General features: G+C 44.6%; 2 protein-coding genes across 5 annotated transcripts in view; one reads left to right on the top strand and one right to left on the bottom strand.

The window, feature by feature from the left end:
* The first annotated feature begins 661 nt into the window (after positions 1–661).
* Positions 662–10,518, top strand: EIF3J (eukaryotic translation initiation factor 3 subunit J). 3 transcript variants are annotated; one of them, XM_074916613.1, is made up of 8 exons: positions 662–790; positions 870–970; positions 5,779–5,836; positions 6,084–6,175; positions 6,651–6,765; positions 7,772–7,930; positions 8,876–8,949; positions 9,505–10,518. In XM_074916613.1, exons 1-8 carry the CDS (start codon positions 754–756, stop codon positions 9,631–9,633), a joined length of 765 nt encoding a protein of 254 aa, XP_074772714.1. In that variant the 5' UTR covers positions 662–753; the 3' UTR covers positions 9,634–10,518. The 3 variants fall into 3 exon arrangements, with proteins under 3 accessions (XP_074772714.1, XP_074772713.1, XP_074772716.1); XM_074916612.1 differs by having other exon boundaries at positions 9,502–10,518; XM_074916615.1 differs by lacking the exons at positions 5,779–5,836; positions 6,084–6,175 and having other exon boundaries at positions 9,502–10,518.
* The window catches only part of SPG11 (SPG11 vesicle trafficking associated, spatacsin), a 41,959-nt gene continuing 28,294 nt past the window's right edge, over positions 4,616–18,280 (bottom strand). The window contains exons 33-41 of one of the 2 annotated variants that reach the window (XR_012634448.1): positions 17,937–18,074; positions 16,149–16,282; positions 15,440–15,547; positions 14,838–15,006; positions 13,998–14,086; positions 13,415–13,570; positions 12,808–12,959; positions 12,187–12,430; positions 4,616–5,204 (exon numbers count right to left, since the gene is read on the bottom strand). Coding sequence is in view for 1 of the 2 variants with exons in the window: in XM_074916611.1 (XP_074772712.1) it covers positions 12,250–12,430; positions 12,808–12,959; positions 13,415–13,570; positions 13,998–14,086; positions 14,838–15,006; positions 15,440–15,547; positions 16,149–16,282; positions 17,937–18,074 (1,127 nt within the window). In the remaining variant the exon portion in view is untranslated. Of the gene's footprint in view, positions 5,205–12,072; positions 12,431–12,807; positions 12,960–13,414; positions 13,571–13,997; positions 14,087–14,837; positions 15,007–15,439; positions 15,548–16,148; positions 16,283–17,936; positions 18,075–18,280 lie in introns of those variants that run through there. The other variant, XM_074916611.1, reaches the window with a different exon arrangement.

Here is an 18,280-nt window from a genome sequence, read left to right as displayed (position 1 = left end):
CCTGCAGAGGGTGCGAGCGATCAGCCCAGACTGCCCCAAGCTTTGTCTTTAGTGAGGAAAGTTTTCCACTTTGGGGCTGACTCCCCAAGGCTTTGTACAACAGTGGTGCCAGAAGAGTGTGTGAAAATCACCAGCTTCCTTGTGCAGAGCAGTTAGGCAGTACGGAATGTCGCTGGATAACCTCACCTATGATGTGAAGCAGTCGGCACGTGCCGAGTATGGGCATGGCTATTGTCAGTAACAATTCTGACCGTAACACGGTGGAATAAACGCCGGTCCCCGGAAACGAGCGCTGTAGTTCAGCACACTCCCCGCTTCAGCCCCTTGCGTGGGCACGTTCAGCCGCAGAAAGGAACCCAGGCTCCGAGCGGGCGCTTGGCCAGACCCGTCGCTTCTGGCGGGAGCGCTCAGCAGGCGGCTCCGACCCGCCGGGGCAGCGCGGGGGGCGGCTCCCCTCACGCCGCAGCTGCCGCTCCGGCAGAGCCCGCGGGGAGGGACGGGGCTCTCCCCGGGCGAGCAGCGGGCCCGACGGCCGCGGGGAGGCGCTCCCGCGGCCCCGCCCGTCATGGCGGCCCCGCCGCGCCCTCGGGGCCCGGCCCGGCCCGCGGTGGGCGGGGCTAGGAGGGATGGGCGGGGCGCGGTGCCGGCAAGTCCGCCGCTATCCCGGCGTGCCCCGCGCGCGACGCTGGCTGAGGCCGCTCTGGCGCGGCCGCCTCACCGTGCCTGCTGCGAGCGCCGGCTCGGCGGGGGAAGATGGCGGCGGCGGAGATGGAGGCGGCCGATTCCTGGGGTGAGTGGCGGCCGCCGCGCCCCGGCCGCGTCCCCCGCCCGCCTGCTCCCCCGCGCTCACCCGTTCTCTCCCCCCGCAGACGCCGACAGTTTCGAGGTGGTGGAGCCGGTGGCCAAGCGGCTGGTGCCGGGAGTGGCCGGGGACCGCTGGGCCGGCGAGGATGAGGAGGACGACGTGAAGGTGCGGCCGGGCGGGCCCTCGCCGGGTCCTCGCGGCGTGGCGCGGCCACCGGGCCGGTCCTCAGCAGCCGGCCGGGGCGCGGGGCCGGCGGGGGGCGGGCCGGGCCCGCCGCGGGCCGCTGCCATATGGTGCCGCGTGTGTGGGGGACGCGGGCCCGCGGCGGCGCGGCCCAGCCCGGGGCAGGAGCGGCGGGGGAGGAAATCTCCGGCCGGGTGGGTCGGACTCGTCGGGCCGGCTGGATTCACGCGTCCGCGGTAGTGACGCGCTGGCCCAGGGCGAGGGGGAGCACCCGCGGCTGGGCCGGGCCCTCGGGGAGGCGGCGGGGGTCTCCCGGGGCGGCCCGGGCGGGTCTCGGCCTACGGGAAAACGACTCCCGGGTGTCGGCGCCGCGAAAGGGCAGCGGTCGGTTACAGATGACGAGTCAAAATGCCAAGTGGAAAACGAGTCTGTGTCTGCCCGGCGCCCCTTAATCCCCGCTCAGAGCGGGCATTTCTGCCCGAGGTTCGTTCCTGCTGCGTTGGGTCTGCCAGGGGAGACGAAGACAGACAGACGTTTCTCAAGCCTGAAGAGGCGTCTCCTGCTCCTTGGGGGATCCACCTGCTGCTTCCCAGGTGTTTGCCCAGGCTTGTGGGCGCTTTCCTGTGGCCGGCTAGTGGCCCCTTGCTTTCTGTAACCTTTCAGATTCGTAGTTTTGAGTGTGGCATGCTGGGTGAGACATGAGGATGGGATTGAATGGAAACGTGCTGTATTCCTGCTTCTGCCGTTGACCAGAAACTTGGGTGTTGTGGCAGCATGTCTTTTCCACTCTTTTTTTTTTTCTATTTCTTCACGCTCCACCCCCCTTTTCCAGGCCCCATCACTACAGTTGGGAAGTCCAGCAGCCTCACTGCAGTTTCAGATTTGGTAGCGCCCAGATCACTTAAAATATGCTTACTTAACGCACTATTTCAAAATGGATTTTTACTGTTTCAGAGTGATGTCTGAATGGAATCGGTAATAAAATGTGCTGATGTTTATTTACATGAAGCAGATGAAAGCAGATATTCCTTAAAAGCTGGTTTTCTCCTACTTAATTCCAGCTGCCCCTTAGCAAGCCGGGGGGACTGAGTGGCAGATGCCGCAGAAAGCTCGGTTTGCTCCGCGTTCCTATGGGCAGTCAACAAAATGATACCAGGGAACGTACAAGGGAAGTGCTTGATGAGTGTAAGGAATGGAAATAGGTCAACTGCAAAAGGCGTTTTTGTTTCAAATCAGGCTGCTCAGTTACTGTAAGACTCTGAGGTGGCTTGGTCGTTGTAGGGTCAGAGGTATGAAGCTCTTTTTTCTGTTGCTGCTTGCAGGGTGAGGACTTGTTGGGTTGGTTATTGAGGCTGCTTACTGCATTACCAGAATCTTTGAAAAACACTGACACAGTTGTCCTTGGAGTTTAGGATGGTATTCTTTTTATAGATAGTATGAAAAAAGTAGTTCATAGTCTCTTTAAAAAAAACACCCAAACAACAAAAAAACAAACAAATTTTTGTGAGTTACAGACTGTCCATTTTCCTTCTTGAATGTAATAACACCCACACCCTGTAGTTATCACAGCTGTCACATTACAGCAGGCGAAATAAGTGAAGGTATCTCTGTATACAGCAGCTACAGCCATTTGTAAGGAGTGTGGTTAGCAGGTAACCATACATATAATTTATATATGTGTATGTGTATATATACACCTGTATCTTAGGCTCATTGTCTCCATGAGGCTGGCTTTTTGCTTTTCCTTCTTCCTTTGAAAGTGAGAAACTTTTCAGCTAAGATGGAATGTCCAGAGAACTGGACTCTTGGTGTTATTCTCTTGAGGACACCTGTGCTTTCTGGGGCTCTTTTAATAAAGGAACAGTTTCCTCACATGTAGTAAGAATGTAAATACTTAACTCTTTCTGAAGGGTATGGTTTTAGTACTGGAGCTGCATCTAGAGAGAAGGACCAGTCCAACAAAACAAGCTGTTTTATTTTACTTTGATTTGCTCTCCCTGTAGAAACACTAAAGATCCCAGAACTGAGGCTGGGAGGTGGTTGCTTCAGCTCTGGATTCCTTGTTTGCAGGGGTCTACCCTGGGGAAGTACCTGCGTAAGAAGAATGACATGGTCTAAAATAGAAGCACAAAGTGTTTTCTGACAATTATTTGCTTTAAGGTTGATATTTCACATTTTGGGATGTGTTTTATATATTCAGATTTTGTGTTTATTTTGAAAGATTTTTTAGAGTGAACTTAAAGTAACTGTTTAGGGAACTTCCCCAGGTTAAAATTATCACCTTCATCAGTAACAAAACTCCTCTCCAGTGTTACCCTGAACACAAGTTTCCCAGAAGACAGGCCTCCTGCCAAGGCATTTTCATCTATTTACTCTTGGGCAATTCCATGCTTAGCAAAGCCAAAACTGGGAAATGTGCCTCTTATCCCCCAGGAGACAGCCTTCGGCATGGTACTGCCACTGCCCTCTGACACAGAGCGTTCTGCTTTAGCTGGGAGTCTAAATCTGCAGTACCTGTCACTTTGTGATCATGTCTTCTGTTTTTTGGGGGGAATAATGTGCATTATCCTGTGTTTAAGGTACCTGTGATGGAGCATATGAAATCTGAGAGAGCTGCTCTCATTAGGAGTTTATTTACATGAAATCGAAGATGCTTTCAGTAACCTTATTTTAGATAAGTATGTGTAAATGAGTATTGTTGAAATACTTCAAAGTTTTAAGCTACTCTAGTGGATATATTCTGGAATAAAGATGTCTTCTTTGAATTACTTAGTATCACTGGAAAGATACAGCACTAAAACAATTTTCTTTTCCTCTGAGAAAGTTCACGGGAATTTATAAAACACAGAAAAAAATTTTTTAAAAAAAGCCTGCCTAATACATTACTCATGTTCTACTGCTGGTTAAAAGGGGAAAAAAAAAAAGCTTGAAGAGTGAGACACTATTGGGCGTAGCTGGGAGAGCTGTGCACCTTGGCTGGGTCGGGATGTCCGTGGGCTGCCCTGCCCAGAGCGCTCCCGCCGTCGCACACTGTCCCCGTGCAGGCACAGCATCTGCTGTGGGCAAGGAGCGTGTGTCCTCACGTGGAAGTCCTTGCCCACGTACCTTCTCTTCAGCCTCCCAAACGCACTAACAACGTGCGGAGTTCCCTTCAGTCCTGAATCCCTCGAGAGTGCAGGCAGGGCACCCTTCCTCTGGGGTTGTGCACTGTAAAATACTTGATTTTAAAATCTGTGAGGGACAGGGCAAGGGATAAGGCAGCAAGCTATATACAGCAGTAATGAAAAGAGCTATTTAAGAAGTGGGTGTAACAAAACTCTTAATTAGATAGGAGCTAAAATAATGCTGCTCTGAATTCAAGTCAGCTTCTTGGAATGTGGAAGGGAAGCTGAAGCCCTTACAAGCGCCAATTAACTTGCGTGAGCTGGTAGATGAACTTGGGTGTCTTCCTTGCTTGGGTCAACACATTGCAGTGAAATACCGAGTTCTTCCACCGATGTCTTCTATTTTGCCACGTCAGTAGCAACCCTTAGAAATTAATAAATAGTTTGCAAGACCACTCACGTGACTGTTGTGAGGTGGAAATCACAAAATTCAGGATTTATGGTTTTTAAGCTTAGCTCTAATGATGTACTGAGAGTAGGTGTGAGTTTTGTGTAAACTAGGTCTTGGCAAATGGAATCTCCTGAGGTTACGAGTTAAGTTAAATCAGGTAACTAAAATTAGATTCCTGTGAGATCTCTTGGGTGTAACTTCTGGTGTGTATGTTGTGTGGTACTTGGCATGGAGCTTCAGGTCAGTTTTAGGGCATTGACTTCCACGCAGAGGCCATCTGCTAGAATTTGGAGAACATGGGACAGAATATGGGAACATAACCCTTACCCAGGGAGCTGTCAGGAAGAAACTGCAGAATTCCTGCTGGCAGGGTCGGTTCTGCAGAAAGGGGAACTTCCTCAGTGCTGGGTTGAACCGTGCAGCGCTTTGGTCAGCGGATCATCCCCTTGGGTGCAGGCCGGTGGTGGTGAGGCTGGGGAGACAGCAGCTCTGCAGGGCAGGAGGGCTGTGAGTGCTGGCTGAGGACCACCATGGATCTTGAACGTGCTGAGGGTGAAAACTGGAGGCAGTTAATGCAAACACCGCAGCTGGGCTGGAGAACGTGGTAGCTGTTGGAGAACATTTGAGGGATTTGTTTGTGGGAAGAGTCCTTCCGTAGCTCCTTTGCTTAGAGAAAAAGCAGAGGTTGTTGGTCAAAAAAGTGGTCTTGTGGCTGTTCCAGGTTGGTGTTCCTGCCTGAAGCTGGGCTCCCTGTGTTCCCCTGCTCACCGCCACTTTCCGTGTCCACTGCACGTTATCGGCAGCAGGTCCGGGGCACACTGGTGTCTTCGGGTGGTGGTGACAGTGTGTTCTGGTGTAAAATGGTGTCAGCTGAGCTATGTGTGTGCACCCCGTGACGTTCCAGTATCTTGTAGTGTGTAATACAAGAAATGACAATAAACCTATGTTTTACTGTGGGTAATTTGACTGTTAGTAATCTTCCTTTTGTAAGTACATTGACATTTGAATAAAAGCTGCCTTTTTCATGGTAAGAATGGGTCCTGAAACATCTTGGTCACCTCCCAGAAGCCGTGCCCTTGTGTACAGCTCTCCCCACTTCCTCACCTCACTTACGTAAGATTAATGGGTATGTGAGTGTTTAAAGAGGTTATATGTAAGCTGCTGTTCTTTGTATTTGTAACATACATGAGTAGAAAGTATCTGTAAAAGAATTGTAATTAAAACTTATTTTGTAGGATAACTGGGATGATGAGGAGGAAGAGGAGGAAGTAAAGGAGACGGAGGTAAAACAAGGTGAGACTTAAAAGTTGTATGTGGCTCTGCAGAGAACAGACATCATTCTGTTTTGTCTTGAGTGTATCTGAAGAATCAAACCCACTTAATAGGCCTGGGTTTGTTTTTGACAAAGCCTGTCTCTTCACTCTGTGTTCAGGTTCCAGTAATTGAGCATTGTGGCTTTCTCTTTGATTAGTGTTTCTGTATAGTTGCTGGGGAAAAAAATCATGACCTCTTGAGAGCTGTATTGTTCAATGTTTTGCAGAACCAAAAGTTTCAGAAAAAAAGAAAATAGCAGAAAAAATAAAAGAAAAAGAAAAGCTACAGAAGAAAAAGCAAGAGGAGCTTAAAAAAAGGGTAACTATTTCTTCTGGTTATCATAAAATTTAGAGGGCAGGTTTGATTTTTTTTTTTTGAGGTTGAAGACGACCTGTAAAGATCTTGACTAGTCTGATAAAACAACAAGTCTTGTACTTAATAGCATCAGGGGGATGTTAGTTTTAATTTCTCTGTAATTTAATCAGTTACTGAAATAATGCTTATCTCTGTTTCCTTTGTAATGCACCACATGATAAAACATGCAGTTGTGAAACTCAGAACTAAGGTGTTTCTTCCCACTTCTTGTAAAATGAACAATTTCTTAAACAATGTGGCATTGTTACACTTCAGTGGGATGGGTTTCAGGTTTGTACACGCTTAAGGTGTGCTCAGTTCAGGCAGAAGTGAGCTGTTGGGGTGGCACTGCAAAAAAACGCCATTTCTTGTGATATCCTTGATCTCTGCTCAAGGGGAAGAAATATAACGTTTTCCCTATATACGCTTTTAAATTCAGTTAGAGGCACCAGAGGAACATAAAGAACTTACACCAGAAGAACAGTTAGCAGACAAACTACGACTAAAGAAATTACAAGAGGAGTCAGACCTTGAGTTAGCAAAAGAAACCTTTGGTAAGTGTTGTGCCCAAGCCAAGCAAGGCATGCAAGTGCTGTATCCTCTAAAGAAAACTGTGTGGTGTGGGGGGACCCCGCAGGATTTGTCTGTCAGGGCAAGTGCAGGTTGTGCTACTGAGAGGAGAGAGGGGTTTAAACTCAAACTGCTGGAGGCGTGTGCTGGCACTAAGGACTAATTGCAGGAACCACAAAAACATCTTCAGAATAGAAGGTGCTTTTTCTTAATATGTTGTGGTTATAGGAAAAAGATGGCTGACTAAATTTCCCAACATACCAGTACTTCTGGTAAAAAGATGAGTGTGTAAAAAGAAAGAAGTGCTGTCTCTTAATGTTCTGGGGTGTTTCATGACACGGGTTTAATGAGGCAATAGACAAGTGTGGCGCAGCATGACTCGTGTGAGTGCCACTTCAGGCGATTGGTGCAGTGAGGCCAGTGTCGAGAAGGCCAGTGAGGTCAGTGGGGTGAGCTCATTCCCTGACCTGGACGAAGCAGGCTTGAGCAGATCATTCTGGTTTTGTGCTTTGATGGAACTAGCAAAGATCTTGATTCTCAGCAGCATCCTTCAAACATGAAAGTATGTTTCCTTGATGGTAGTGACTTACCCAGCGTATTACTCAGTGAAAATTCTGCTCTGAGTCTTCTGAGAGAGTACAGTGCCTTGGGGAGGGTGGGTGCATTGAACACGGCTGCAAAGAACCAACTGCATTTTGCACTTAAGAGCTCCAGACAGGAATTCTTTATTTAAGGGGAAAAGGGTTTCCTGTAGTGCATGTTGCTCTAGAAATAGCTGGTTCAAATTACTAAGTTCTGCAGCAAAATACCTCCCTGTACAGGCCAGTAACTGAGGCTGTTGGCTTTGGTGAGTGAGTAAACCTGGGCTTTGGATTTGTAAAGCTTGGGTGGAGGTGAAGGAACTGAATGTGAATGTTACTTGTTCCTCTAGGGCCATCTTTGAGGGATCACAGCTAACGTTTTCTGTAATACCTCTGTCTTTTTGTGCAGGTGTAAATAACACTTGTGGAATAGATGCCATGAATCCCTCTTCAAAAGATGACTTTACGGAATTTGGCAAATTACTAAAAGAGAAAATTACACAGTATGAAAAATCATTACATTATGCCAGTTTTTTGGAAGCATTAGTTCGAGACGTATGTATTTCATGTAAGTTAAGTGAAAGACATCCTAGAATACATTGTGCCCAAAACTGTGAGGGAGTTGAAACATGCTATTATAGTAAATATTAAATCCAGATTGATCGATGCAGTTTATACTAAATGAAGTACTCGTTTGTTTTGCTGACTAGGATCCGATTCCATTCCCACAAGCATTTTTACGGATTGTGTGCTTATATGAGTTACTCTTTCTGCATGTCAGTTAAAGATGGTCACTTTAGAGTGTGAATTATGTTCATCTAAATCTTGGGTTTTTTAAAACCATTTCTAAAATAATAATAATAGTAAAAAATTCTCTGAGCCAGATAACTCATTTGTAAGGAAGCTGTTATAAAATCGAGTTTATGTCATTCTGGTATCACAAAATAATTGTTCTGGAATTCGGCAGGGAGCTATAGAGATAAAACTATCCAAACCTTGTCTTGTTCCACTGCTCTGGTGGGCTCAAGCACTCAGCGAGCACATTGCTTGAGACCTTTCCTGTCCCGTACACATGTTGCCCTTCACTGAAGGGGTAACTTGATGCTCTTCAGTGCTGTATAAATACGTGGATCACAGGCTGACGGGATCTGGCAGCTTGCACTTCAGATGGACTCCAGGCCTTCCAGAGGGAGGGACTCACAACCACTCCAACCATTTATTGTTAATATTATTGTTAAGCCACTGCTCCTTTTGATATGTTTTACTGTTCAGGTGCCTTCTCATTAAAACTGTTGTGTTCACTTTAATTTGCAAGTTTTACCTTGTGCTGAACTCAGGCTGGCTGAAATAATAACTGATCAGAAGTACCCTGTCTATTTTGCTGATTTAAATCAAGTAATCACCTCTACTTATTACACGTTTATTTCTTGGTTTTAGATAATGTTGATGTTAATTAACTGCCTTCTAAGAACAATATTGATGAGGATTTTTTTTTTTTCCCCCCCTGATGTAGTGGAAATTGATGATTTGAAAAAGATCACAAATACTTTGACAGTACTATGCAGTGAAAAACAAAAACAGGAAAAGGTAAGATTTCTGTGTGTTTCTGCAGCAATAATGGTACTTGCTAAGGGGGCCAGGCTGGAAAATGGCTATAGGTTTAACATTGACTTGAACTGCTGATTTTGTAGTAGCAGGAGATTAAATTATAACGTTGGGGACTGGTTTAGTGTTAAATCTTCTTTACTGTATGAGGGAATCAGGAGTTGATTGAATCTAGAGATCGCAGGCAAAACCTTGACTAATTTATAGAAGTGTTTCCTATATGTAACCTGGTTCGATTCTGTGCTGTCGTGGAGTTAAAACAGCTCAGAGGATATCCTGAAGATGGAAGCTCATTTAGAGTTAAATGTCAATAGAAAACCAGTCTATGGATGTGACTTAAATCTTTGCCAAAGCTGGAGATTTTGAACAGCAGATAACTAGGATTTATAGACTGTCATGCAAACTGAAGGAGCAATAAGTGCATAGGCAAGTGCATATGAGAGTGCTCATACCCAGAGACGTGTGGTGTTACTCTAAATCTGAGTAGAACAAATTGCTGTGGGTTTTAAAGTAAACATGCTCTTCCTATTTAAGCAGAATAAAGCCAAAAAGAAGAAAAAAGGTGTTGTGCCTGGAGGTGGTTTAAAGGCTACTATGAAAGATGATCTGGCTGATTACGGAGGATATGATGGAGAATACGTACAAGACTTTGAAGACTTCATGTGACGTTTATCTCCCCTTCTGTTGTCTTTCTGTTGCCCATAATCCCTTAAACATGTAGCACAACTTTTCTTCCTTTAAATTCTGCCAAATGCTACAATCAAAATTGCAGTATCTCTGTGCTGGTGGTTTAACTCTTGACAGGCTGTGCTGAAGCACTGACCTTTCCTGGTCTGTGGTCAGAATGAAGACATTTAAAAGCTATGTAAATTGCAGTTTAAAAAAAACAAAATTCTGATAATGGTCACTGTTGCTATTTGATTTTATAGTAACAGCTGCTAAATTGGAAAGGAATTTCAATGAGGCAAAGTTATTACCAGCACAGTTCAGAGACACGGCCTTAACTGTACCCCTGCGGGGGACCTGGTTGATGAACGGAAGCAGTTTGCAGCAAGGGCATGGTGTGCACTTAGTATTACAGTTGCTTTGTCTTAAGTTAGAGCTTGAGGTTTTCAGTGTATTGTGAAGGGGAACTGCTAACTTCAGGGTGAGGATACTGCACCGGGGAACACACTGCTCGGGATACTCACGGAGTGGGTCAGAACAAGGTGAGAGTTGCTTCTTTGAAAAAAACAACTTGAATCTGAAGTATGAAGTTTAGTTTCCATTCATCTAAATTTCTACTAATGCAGCTATATGGGTTGGGTATTCTTTAACAGTTAATTGCCTGGTTTAAGTGTAAAAAACCAAGAATTCCTTTTGGTCTCTCATGGGTTGTGGTAGATTTTTCACAACTCAGCCATTTTCTTTCATTTAAAAAAAAAAAAACTTGCTTAGCAAACTGCAACAGTTACTACAGTTGGGCAAATTGTTATGTTAACAATTACAACATCTGCAATGTTTTATAAAGCGACTAATTTAATAAAAATCACTATTGAGGACTTCACTGCATCTGCCTTTGAACGACTTCTTTTAGTATCTTACCATAAAAATACATCAAGTGGTGGAGTTGCAAAACTGAGTCATGTGTTGCTCAGTCTTGTCTTTGCTTTGACTTGCAGCTTAACTGGTGTTAGAGGGGCAGGATTTCCTTTATTTCTAAAATGGCTGTTTATGTATAAGACTCTTACAGATGCTGATGGTCAACAAAGGTCTTCCAGGACTGCTGCAATCCAGGTACTTCCATGGCCAACTTCAATCTTTCCTGTTGCCAGGCCTGCTGAGCTCAGTGCTTGTACTTACTTGCCTTGGGACCATTTCAGGGTCCCTTGGCAGTGGAAGTCGTCGTTTTACTCAACCGGGCAGGTGGTGTTGCTGAGGTTGGGTGGGATATGTGGGTGCTCTTGCCAGGACAGCCTCATTCAGACCCTCCCCGGCTCAGTGCTGGTAGCTCTTGGGAGAGCTTGAGCTTCTACTTTGATGCCAGGAACTTCAAGCTAAAAGCTTGCTTGCCATCATTTACCTTAGACTGATCACTGCCAGCGCACACTCATTTGGTCTTAGACTGACTAGAACAGGAATTCTAAATCAGGTTCCATTCAGGCACAAGCCTCACTACATAAATTAATGTTTTTTTTTACCGAAGGAGCTGTGAGTTGTACTACACCTCTGTCCAAGTTCTGGTGCTGCCCTGGCAGGCTGGAGACGAATGCTCTGTGTGTAAATAACTGCTCACGTGCAGTGGCTGCTGGTGTGAAAATGTTCAGCAACCAGCAGGACTCTTAAGCTGTAAATCCAAGTCAGCATCTCTCTGCTGATTACCAGGGTTGCTGTGGGAAGTGTATTTTTGCAAGGATAATGTTTAGATAGGATGTCATTGCTTAATTTTACTTCAAAGCAGCCTGTAGCTGTCAGCCCCCCCACCCCTCTTTTTTTGGCAGGAGGGAAGGTCTTGGGATTAGTTGGAAGCTCTGCGTTTATTTTGGGAGCGTACAGACTCCAAGCTGAAACTGCATTTCTGCCTGAAGCCGTGTCCAAGTCCTGTCCCCCTCCCCAGTTAAATCAGACCTGATTTTGTGAACTTGTCAAGAGGTGAAAGCAGCAGAATGTGCTGGCTGCACACTCCTGACAGGGTCTCCATAACTAGCTCTGCAGGACTCTAAGCATGGAAAAGACTTAAAATTTAATATGTTTATACTTGATTAATTCTTTTACTCCAGGACAGTAGCCAATTAATGCTGTTTAGAGTTGTACAGTATCACTAAGCTAGAAAACAAGCCCAGCCTAACCAGACTGGAATCACAGAACAGATGATTATAGTGCATAGCTGAAACTTCCCAAGGAGTTTACTAATTCTGCTTATTCCATTGTCAGTGTACTGGATATTCTGCACCTTCCATTTCAGCCTTTTGTCAGTTTAGATGCAATTCATGTGGTGATCCCTCATCCACACCCCTAATTTAAAGGGCTGCTGGATCTCTGTGGTTCCTCATCAGCTGTGCCTGGCTGCATGTGCTGGTTAGTTGAGTATTTTGTAAACAGTAAGATTTATTATACAAAACACAATTTTAGGTTAACACAGTCTCAGAATTTTAAATATTTACAACCACCACCAGTTTTCTGGAGTATCACTGTAAGCAGAAAATTGATAAAAATATCTGCTAAAGGATCAGTACTAACCCTGCAAGAAGCTGTGGTGCTGGGGCTCGTCAGAGCCAGGCTCTGCTTCCTGGGGGCTGGGGTCTAGTTGGACAACAGATCGTTAAGGCAGCAGCCCGTCTGTGCATCCTTCAGGAGCGCGTTTACCACATCGTAGAACTTGTTATCGTAAGCCAGCCTGTAGTATGTATAGATGTCCTCACAGTAAGTGAGCAATTTCTTCAGGTTTTTCAGAGCAGTGTCAGCAGGTGGGTGCTGTTTAACTCTGAAAATAATTGTACAGGTAATTGAAATAGAAAGGCCACACAGAAACCAGTTCTAAAACTGTCTTGCTGTAGAACTCTAAGAACTTTCTTTGGCAAAAAGAAGTTGTGCTCAACATGTACATTCAATTCATTTTTAAAGATATTTGATCAGACCAGCCCTAAGGCACACCCTGTTTGTCCAGCTCAATAAAACAGGTAGATCCAGGCCTATTTCCACAATATGCTTAGAAACTGAACACAGGTCTCAAGTCTGTATATGACTATCACATAAAAGGTTTTAACAGTACTAAGACCCACATGCTGTTAAACACACAGCTGCTCCTCTGAAAGCAGCCTGTGGAAAAGAAAGTTCCCATTTGACCATGGAACTACTCACTTTTTGGCAATCTCCTCAAATAGGCTGGGCTTCAGTGGTCTTTGTTGTTTAAATTCTTCTAAGTAAGTGAAGTCTCCCTTGGTGATCACTTGTTGATACAGAACTTCAGCCCAGTCTGGAACAAACTCATAAGCCTCAGCCACAATAGCTGCCTGCAGGGAGAACAGATGCTGGAATTACTGAGCAGGAGTCTATTCTTGCACAGAAACATTCCTGTATTTAGAATACTTCAAATATTCTAGGTCTTCTGATTGATGCTGTTTTTGAAAGCAGCTGTATTACAGAGAAATGTGAGGGTAACAAAATGCTGCAAATAATTTTCCTTAACCCCTGAACAAGATGTCAGAGGGCAGTCATTTGTTCTCTTCAAAAAGAGCCCATTTCTCACTTATTTCCAAATTCACAAATACCACTGTCTGTTAGATTTGAGGTCTAGTGTGGATTTGGAGGAGAGCGAGGCCTGCGCTGACGTTTCTGAGCTCACTCCCGCAATACCATGGGACAACAGTGGAAGAGCTGAGCCTTCCGCTCCCAGGAGCAGAGTGCGCAGGTACCTGCTGTTACAATCATTTTCAGGAAAAATAACCGGTGATGAAGCCAGGCTTACCTGGTAGAATCTAGGCAAGGACAGGATGGAGTCCATCAGGTTCTGTCTGCTCAGGTTGATCAGCATCGTGCTCTGCCCAGTGTTGAGGAAGTGCAGCTGGAGCGTTATCAGCTTCGTTAGCCGGCTGCAGCGCAAGGACTGGCGGACACAGGAGTCCTGTTTAATAAATCAAAGACAAATGCAAGCTTCTGAAGCTTGTTTCTAGAGGAAAGGAATAAGTATTCCTGAGAGCAACAATGAGTTCAGAGCTGTCTGGTATTTCATCTTTTAGATCACTCCAGTTTTATCATTGATCACGTTCCATTTGAAATGAAGCTTCACTCACCACAAATACAAATGTCATCATAATCATGGCAGTTTTTAAACACTCTCTGTATCACTCTGTTCTTGCTAGTTAAGTTCACGGTCACCCCTCTAAAACTGGGGAACCGGTTTTAGATGCTGCCAAGCTGAGAGAGCAGGGGATTCCTCTGCTCCTCCTCTGCTGGGGCTGGATCCTGCACACCCTCCTGAGAGTAGCTTTGCTCACTCCTTGGATGCTCCCAATGCTGTATTGCAGTCATACAATTCCATCTCTTTTTACCTTGGAATAACTTTCTGCTGCATCAATAAAGAGAGTCAGAGCTTTCATCAGCAGTTTCTTTAAATTTGCAATATCCTGAAGAGACTCCTCTGAAATGGGGAAGAAAAAAAAAACCAAACAATTATTTGTAAGGGTGACAAAGCAATTTACAAAAATAGCTCCTGGTACCAAATCTGTCCCTATTGGTGTTTCAGAAAGCAACAAAAGACTAAAAAAATCTTGTATTAAAAAAGTGCAAAGAAAGAGTAATGCCTATTCAGTTAACGGACCAAAGCCATTGCTGGAACCTAATTGAGTGACAGAAGAACTGAAAGGAAATCCTGATCCTACATTTGTGGTAGATACAAGCACTGACTATCACCAGATAAATTCAGAAACCATCTGGCACAGCTGCTGTTTTAGCTGCCGTGATGGTCCTGGCTAACTGCTCCGCAGCAAGCTCTCGGTGTGCTCCCCGCATTCTTTCAGCTGCACAGAACTCAACAAGTTTACATGTTAACAGACATAAAACCCCAACACTTCATAGAAACGCTCTCTCTAAAAAAAACACCGTGTCAGATCCTATTAAGCGAGGACAGCACATGTGTGTCCTTACCTCCCCCCATGCACAGCGCCACAGGAACATACATTATGGTAAGAGCCAAAAATCTCAACTCTTTGAAGAATACCAGAGCAGCCAGATAAGCTGTTAAGTACAAGAATACCCCAAGGCAAACAGGACCTTCCTTCCAGACAGTGGAAGTTTAATGGATGTTACCAGGACAACTCAGGCAATCAAAACTACATTTAGCCTTCGTGTCTTCCTTCTTAAACCTGCTTGTTTCTGCAGCTTCCACTCACCCCATGGCTGAGAGTCAATGAGTTTAAGCTGGATGCAGGCAGCAGCCTCGTGATTCTCCCCAATTTCTCGGCACATGCTGAAGCAGAGGGCTATCATGTTGTGCTTCTCACTGTCCCCGGGACGACAACGCTTGATGTAATCCAGCAGAGCTGTCTTCAGTGTCCCGCTCTGGGCAGATGAAGGAGTACCAGATTAAGATCTGAAGAGCCTTTTCTTAATTCACATTTTGGTACCCACAAGCAAATCTGTTGTGGTACAATTTTCCAAAAAGTGATCATTACACTCTGAGGTTTCTCCACGGTACTTTAAAACATAATGGCAATATTGTGCTTAACTACATTATGTCAGGTAAGAAAATCCAGCACATTTATTTATATACATATGTCAAAACTGCTCTCCCTGCAGCACTGAATTCATTAGACAAATCGGCTAAACTAAAAACAGAATAAAGCCTAGAATTTATTTATTACTATGAAACTTAACACCTCCTACACTCCAGTAATTAAAATCCCCAGATAATTCCACCTTGTGTAAACATTGGTTTCTGATGTAGTCACACAGTTCTCTGAAAGTTTTCTACCCTTTATCCCCCTCCACTTACTGGGTCCAATTTCTTTCTCATGAGCACTTCAAAATAGTGTTTCTCATGCAGCAGTTCAAATATGTAGGTCATTTCATTGTATCTGCCAATTCCAGTAAGAAGACGAACCTGTGGAAACAACACTATAAGTACAAAGCTCAAAGCAGAGCAGAGAAACCCCTCCCTGATGGTATCGGTGCTGCAGTGGGGAGAAGGCTGCTCACCGACACCGCTACACGGCACAGAGGTGAATTCCCTCAGAGCCACATAGGGTTTATTTTTAAACCAATCTACTGCATCTTTTTTACTGCAAGGTAAAAGGACATCATTTTACCAAACAAAAAACCGCAGTGATATCTTTGTCACCATTACATGGTGTATGTATATAGATATGTAGATATGTCACCATTACACTGGGCATGTCCCAGACTCCAGGATGCAGAGACATGTTGGCAGCTAAGACAAACCATCCCATTTCACCTGGAGCTGAGTAACTTGGACGTCACCATTCTGACTGACCACACTGTTGCCACCTCACCGTTCCACAATTTCCCCCTCTATTTCTGTGAGATAAAAAAATCATCACCTGCACACACCAGACCAAGCTCCCACTTTGAGCTTCAAAGCTGACAGGACAAGAGGGGAGAGGCTGTACCCCATGCTCCCCCAGTGCATGTGGAGCCCTTTGTGCAGCATCGGGATGAACACAGACGGCACCGAGAACACGTACCACAAGCCCATACTCTTCATTAGGTGCCAAATGTTCATCTGTGAGAAGCCGGGCTGCTTGGAGGACTCTGGTGATCCCTTCCATGTGGCAAGTCAAACTAAAGCAATTATGAGCCAAAATCAGCAATTCTGTAACTGAAGAACAGAAGAGTTCAGGTATTTCAGTTAGTCAGCTGAGGAAGCTAATTTATTATGCCTCTCTCCAGAAGCAAAGACATCTCTGCAGAGGACACACAACCCTTCCAGTTACAAACAGCAGAACTGGATTAGAAAGTCGAGCTATTACAGTTCTGTCCTACGCAGTTTTAAGAAGTAGCAGTTGCTATAACAGCACGCATTCAGTCTGGCTGCTCAATCTGTGGGGAAGTCTGGGTTTTCTGGAACATTTTCTGAGACATTATTTCATTCCACACACAAAACTTCCAACCTCCTCCACCAAAAGCTGATTGACAAATGTATAATAACACATCAGCACTCCACTATTACCAGCCAGCTCTGCATCTGAAAAAGGCAGGCCACGAGTTTTGCACCTGGCTTTGAAAAATCATTCATAAATTCCATACACTAAATAAATGAGTTAAACCAGCACATCTTAGCATACCCCATTTTCTGTGGAAGGCCTGACCTGATCCTGTAAAGCAATCATGACACAGTCAAGTCCTGGAACTTACTCTCAACAACATGCAATTAACTTCACAACAGTAGCAGTATATGAACTGGTACACATCATGTTTTAAAATGCAGATTTTTAAAAGAACACAGTTAATGTCATAAATCTATACAACATATTTTGAAACAAACCAATTATACCTCTACCTGTAAAGAGGTGCTGTAGCAGAGACTCCATTCAAAGAGAGGTAGAGTCCTCCAGCACAATTTGATAATTCCCAATGTTGTTTCCTCAGACTCCTGTCCTTACTTTAGTCAGCCATACATGAAAATACTAATAGTCATCCTTATATTACTTAACTTGACAAAATAAGGGGTAAGCTAAGATCTGACAGCGGGACAAATGTGTTAGGGACATAAGTAATTAAAAATATCGTGTTCCATGTAATCTTTATTTTCTCACAAAGGTTTTCTGAATTTCCAGTATTACAGCTGGATTCTAATGGAACAGTTTCATCCTTAACTTTGGCCATGCCTTTGCTGATGCTCATTCCTCACCTCTGGGCAAAACAGCACTGGAAGTTCTGCCCATGTTAATACTCTCAAGACAACTCACACCAAAATCTTACTCTCATTCGTTTTCCCCAGAGATGAACTGTCCACAGTAAATCTTTTTTAAGAACAGTCTGAACTAGCAGTTTACCACTGCTGGTTAGCAGTGGCAAAACAATACTGATGGTTTCTAAAGTCAGTGACAACATCGCCATGGTACATAAAGCTGCAAAGTGCAGAATGGACTTTAGTCACAAAAGATCTAGAAAGTCCGTTTAACAAAGGGATAAAGAAAGCAATTTCTAGTTGTGATTAATATGAAGAAAGTCACAATACCTCCTGCAACATATAACTACAAAAGTTCAGGTAACTCATTGACTGCATTTCCCAGCTATTGGCACAAAAAAACCCCCCCCTGTATTTTGTTTGGAAAGTAAACTGATGCAACACTTAAGCAACATGCTTATTTACTGTGCATATACCAGATCTATTAATTTAATATCAAATTTGAGATGGGTAGTAGATGCTTCCATCCACGTTGCTTTAACTCTTTGTGATGTGATGAAGCAGGCAGTGCCATGTTTAGCAATGCCCTAGTTACATCAAGGATTATTTGCCATTTACTTACTGCATGACAGTTCCCCATGCGGCACAGAGGAAATTTTATCCAACAACTTCATGCCAACCAGTGTATGATCCTGGCAGAGCTTCGCAAGCTGCAGGAATGCCTGACCCTCAGCTGCAGGGTTCCAAACCTGTTTCTGTCCTGTGCCCACAGAAAAAAAGAGAGTTAGGTCAGCAGTGCTAATTGTTCAGGAGAGATCAGCTACATTAATAGAAAAACTCCAAACAAACCAATATAATTTCATCCAGACTGACTTGGAACTACAATTCTACAGATACTTTTGATCTTCCTCCTTAAATTTAAGAATTCTTTGCCAGTTCAATCCAACAAAATCCTACTGAACAACC

Source organism: Athene noctua, chromosome 13 (assembly GCF_965140245.1).
Source record: "Athene noctua chromosome 13, bAthNoc1.hap1.1, whole genome shotgun sequence".
Classification (NCBI taxonomy): Eukaryota; Metazoa; Chordata; class Aves; order Strigiformes; family Strigidae; genus Athene; species Athene noctua.
This window is presented reverse-complemented; position numbering and strand designations above follow the sequence as displayed.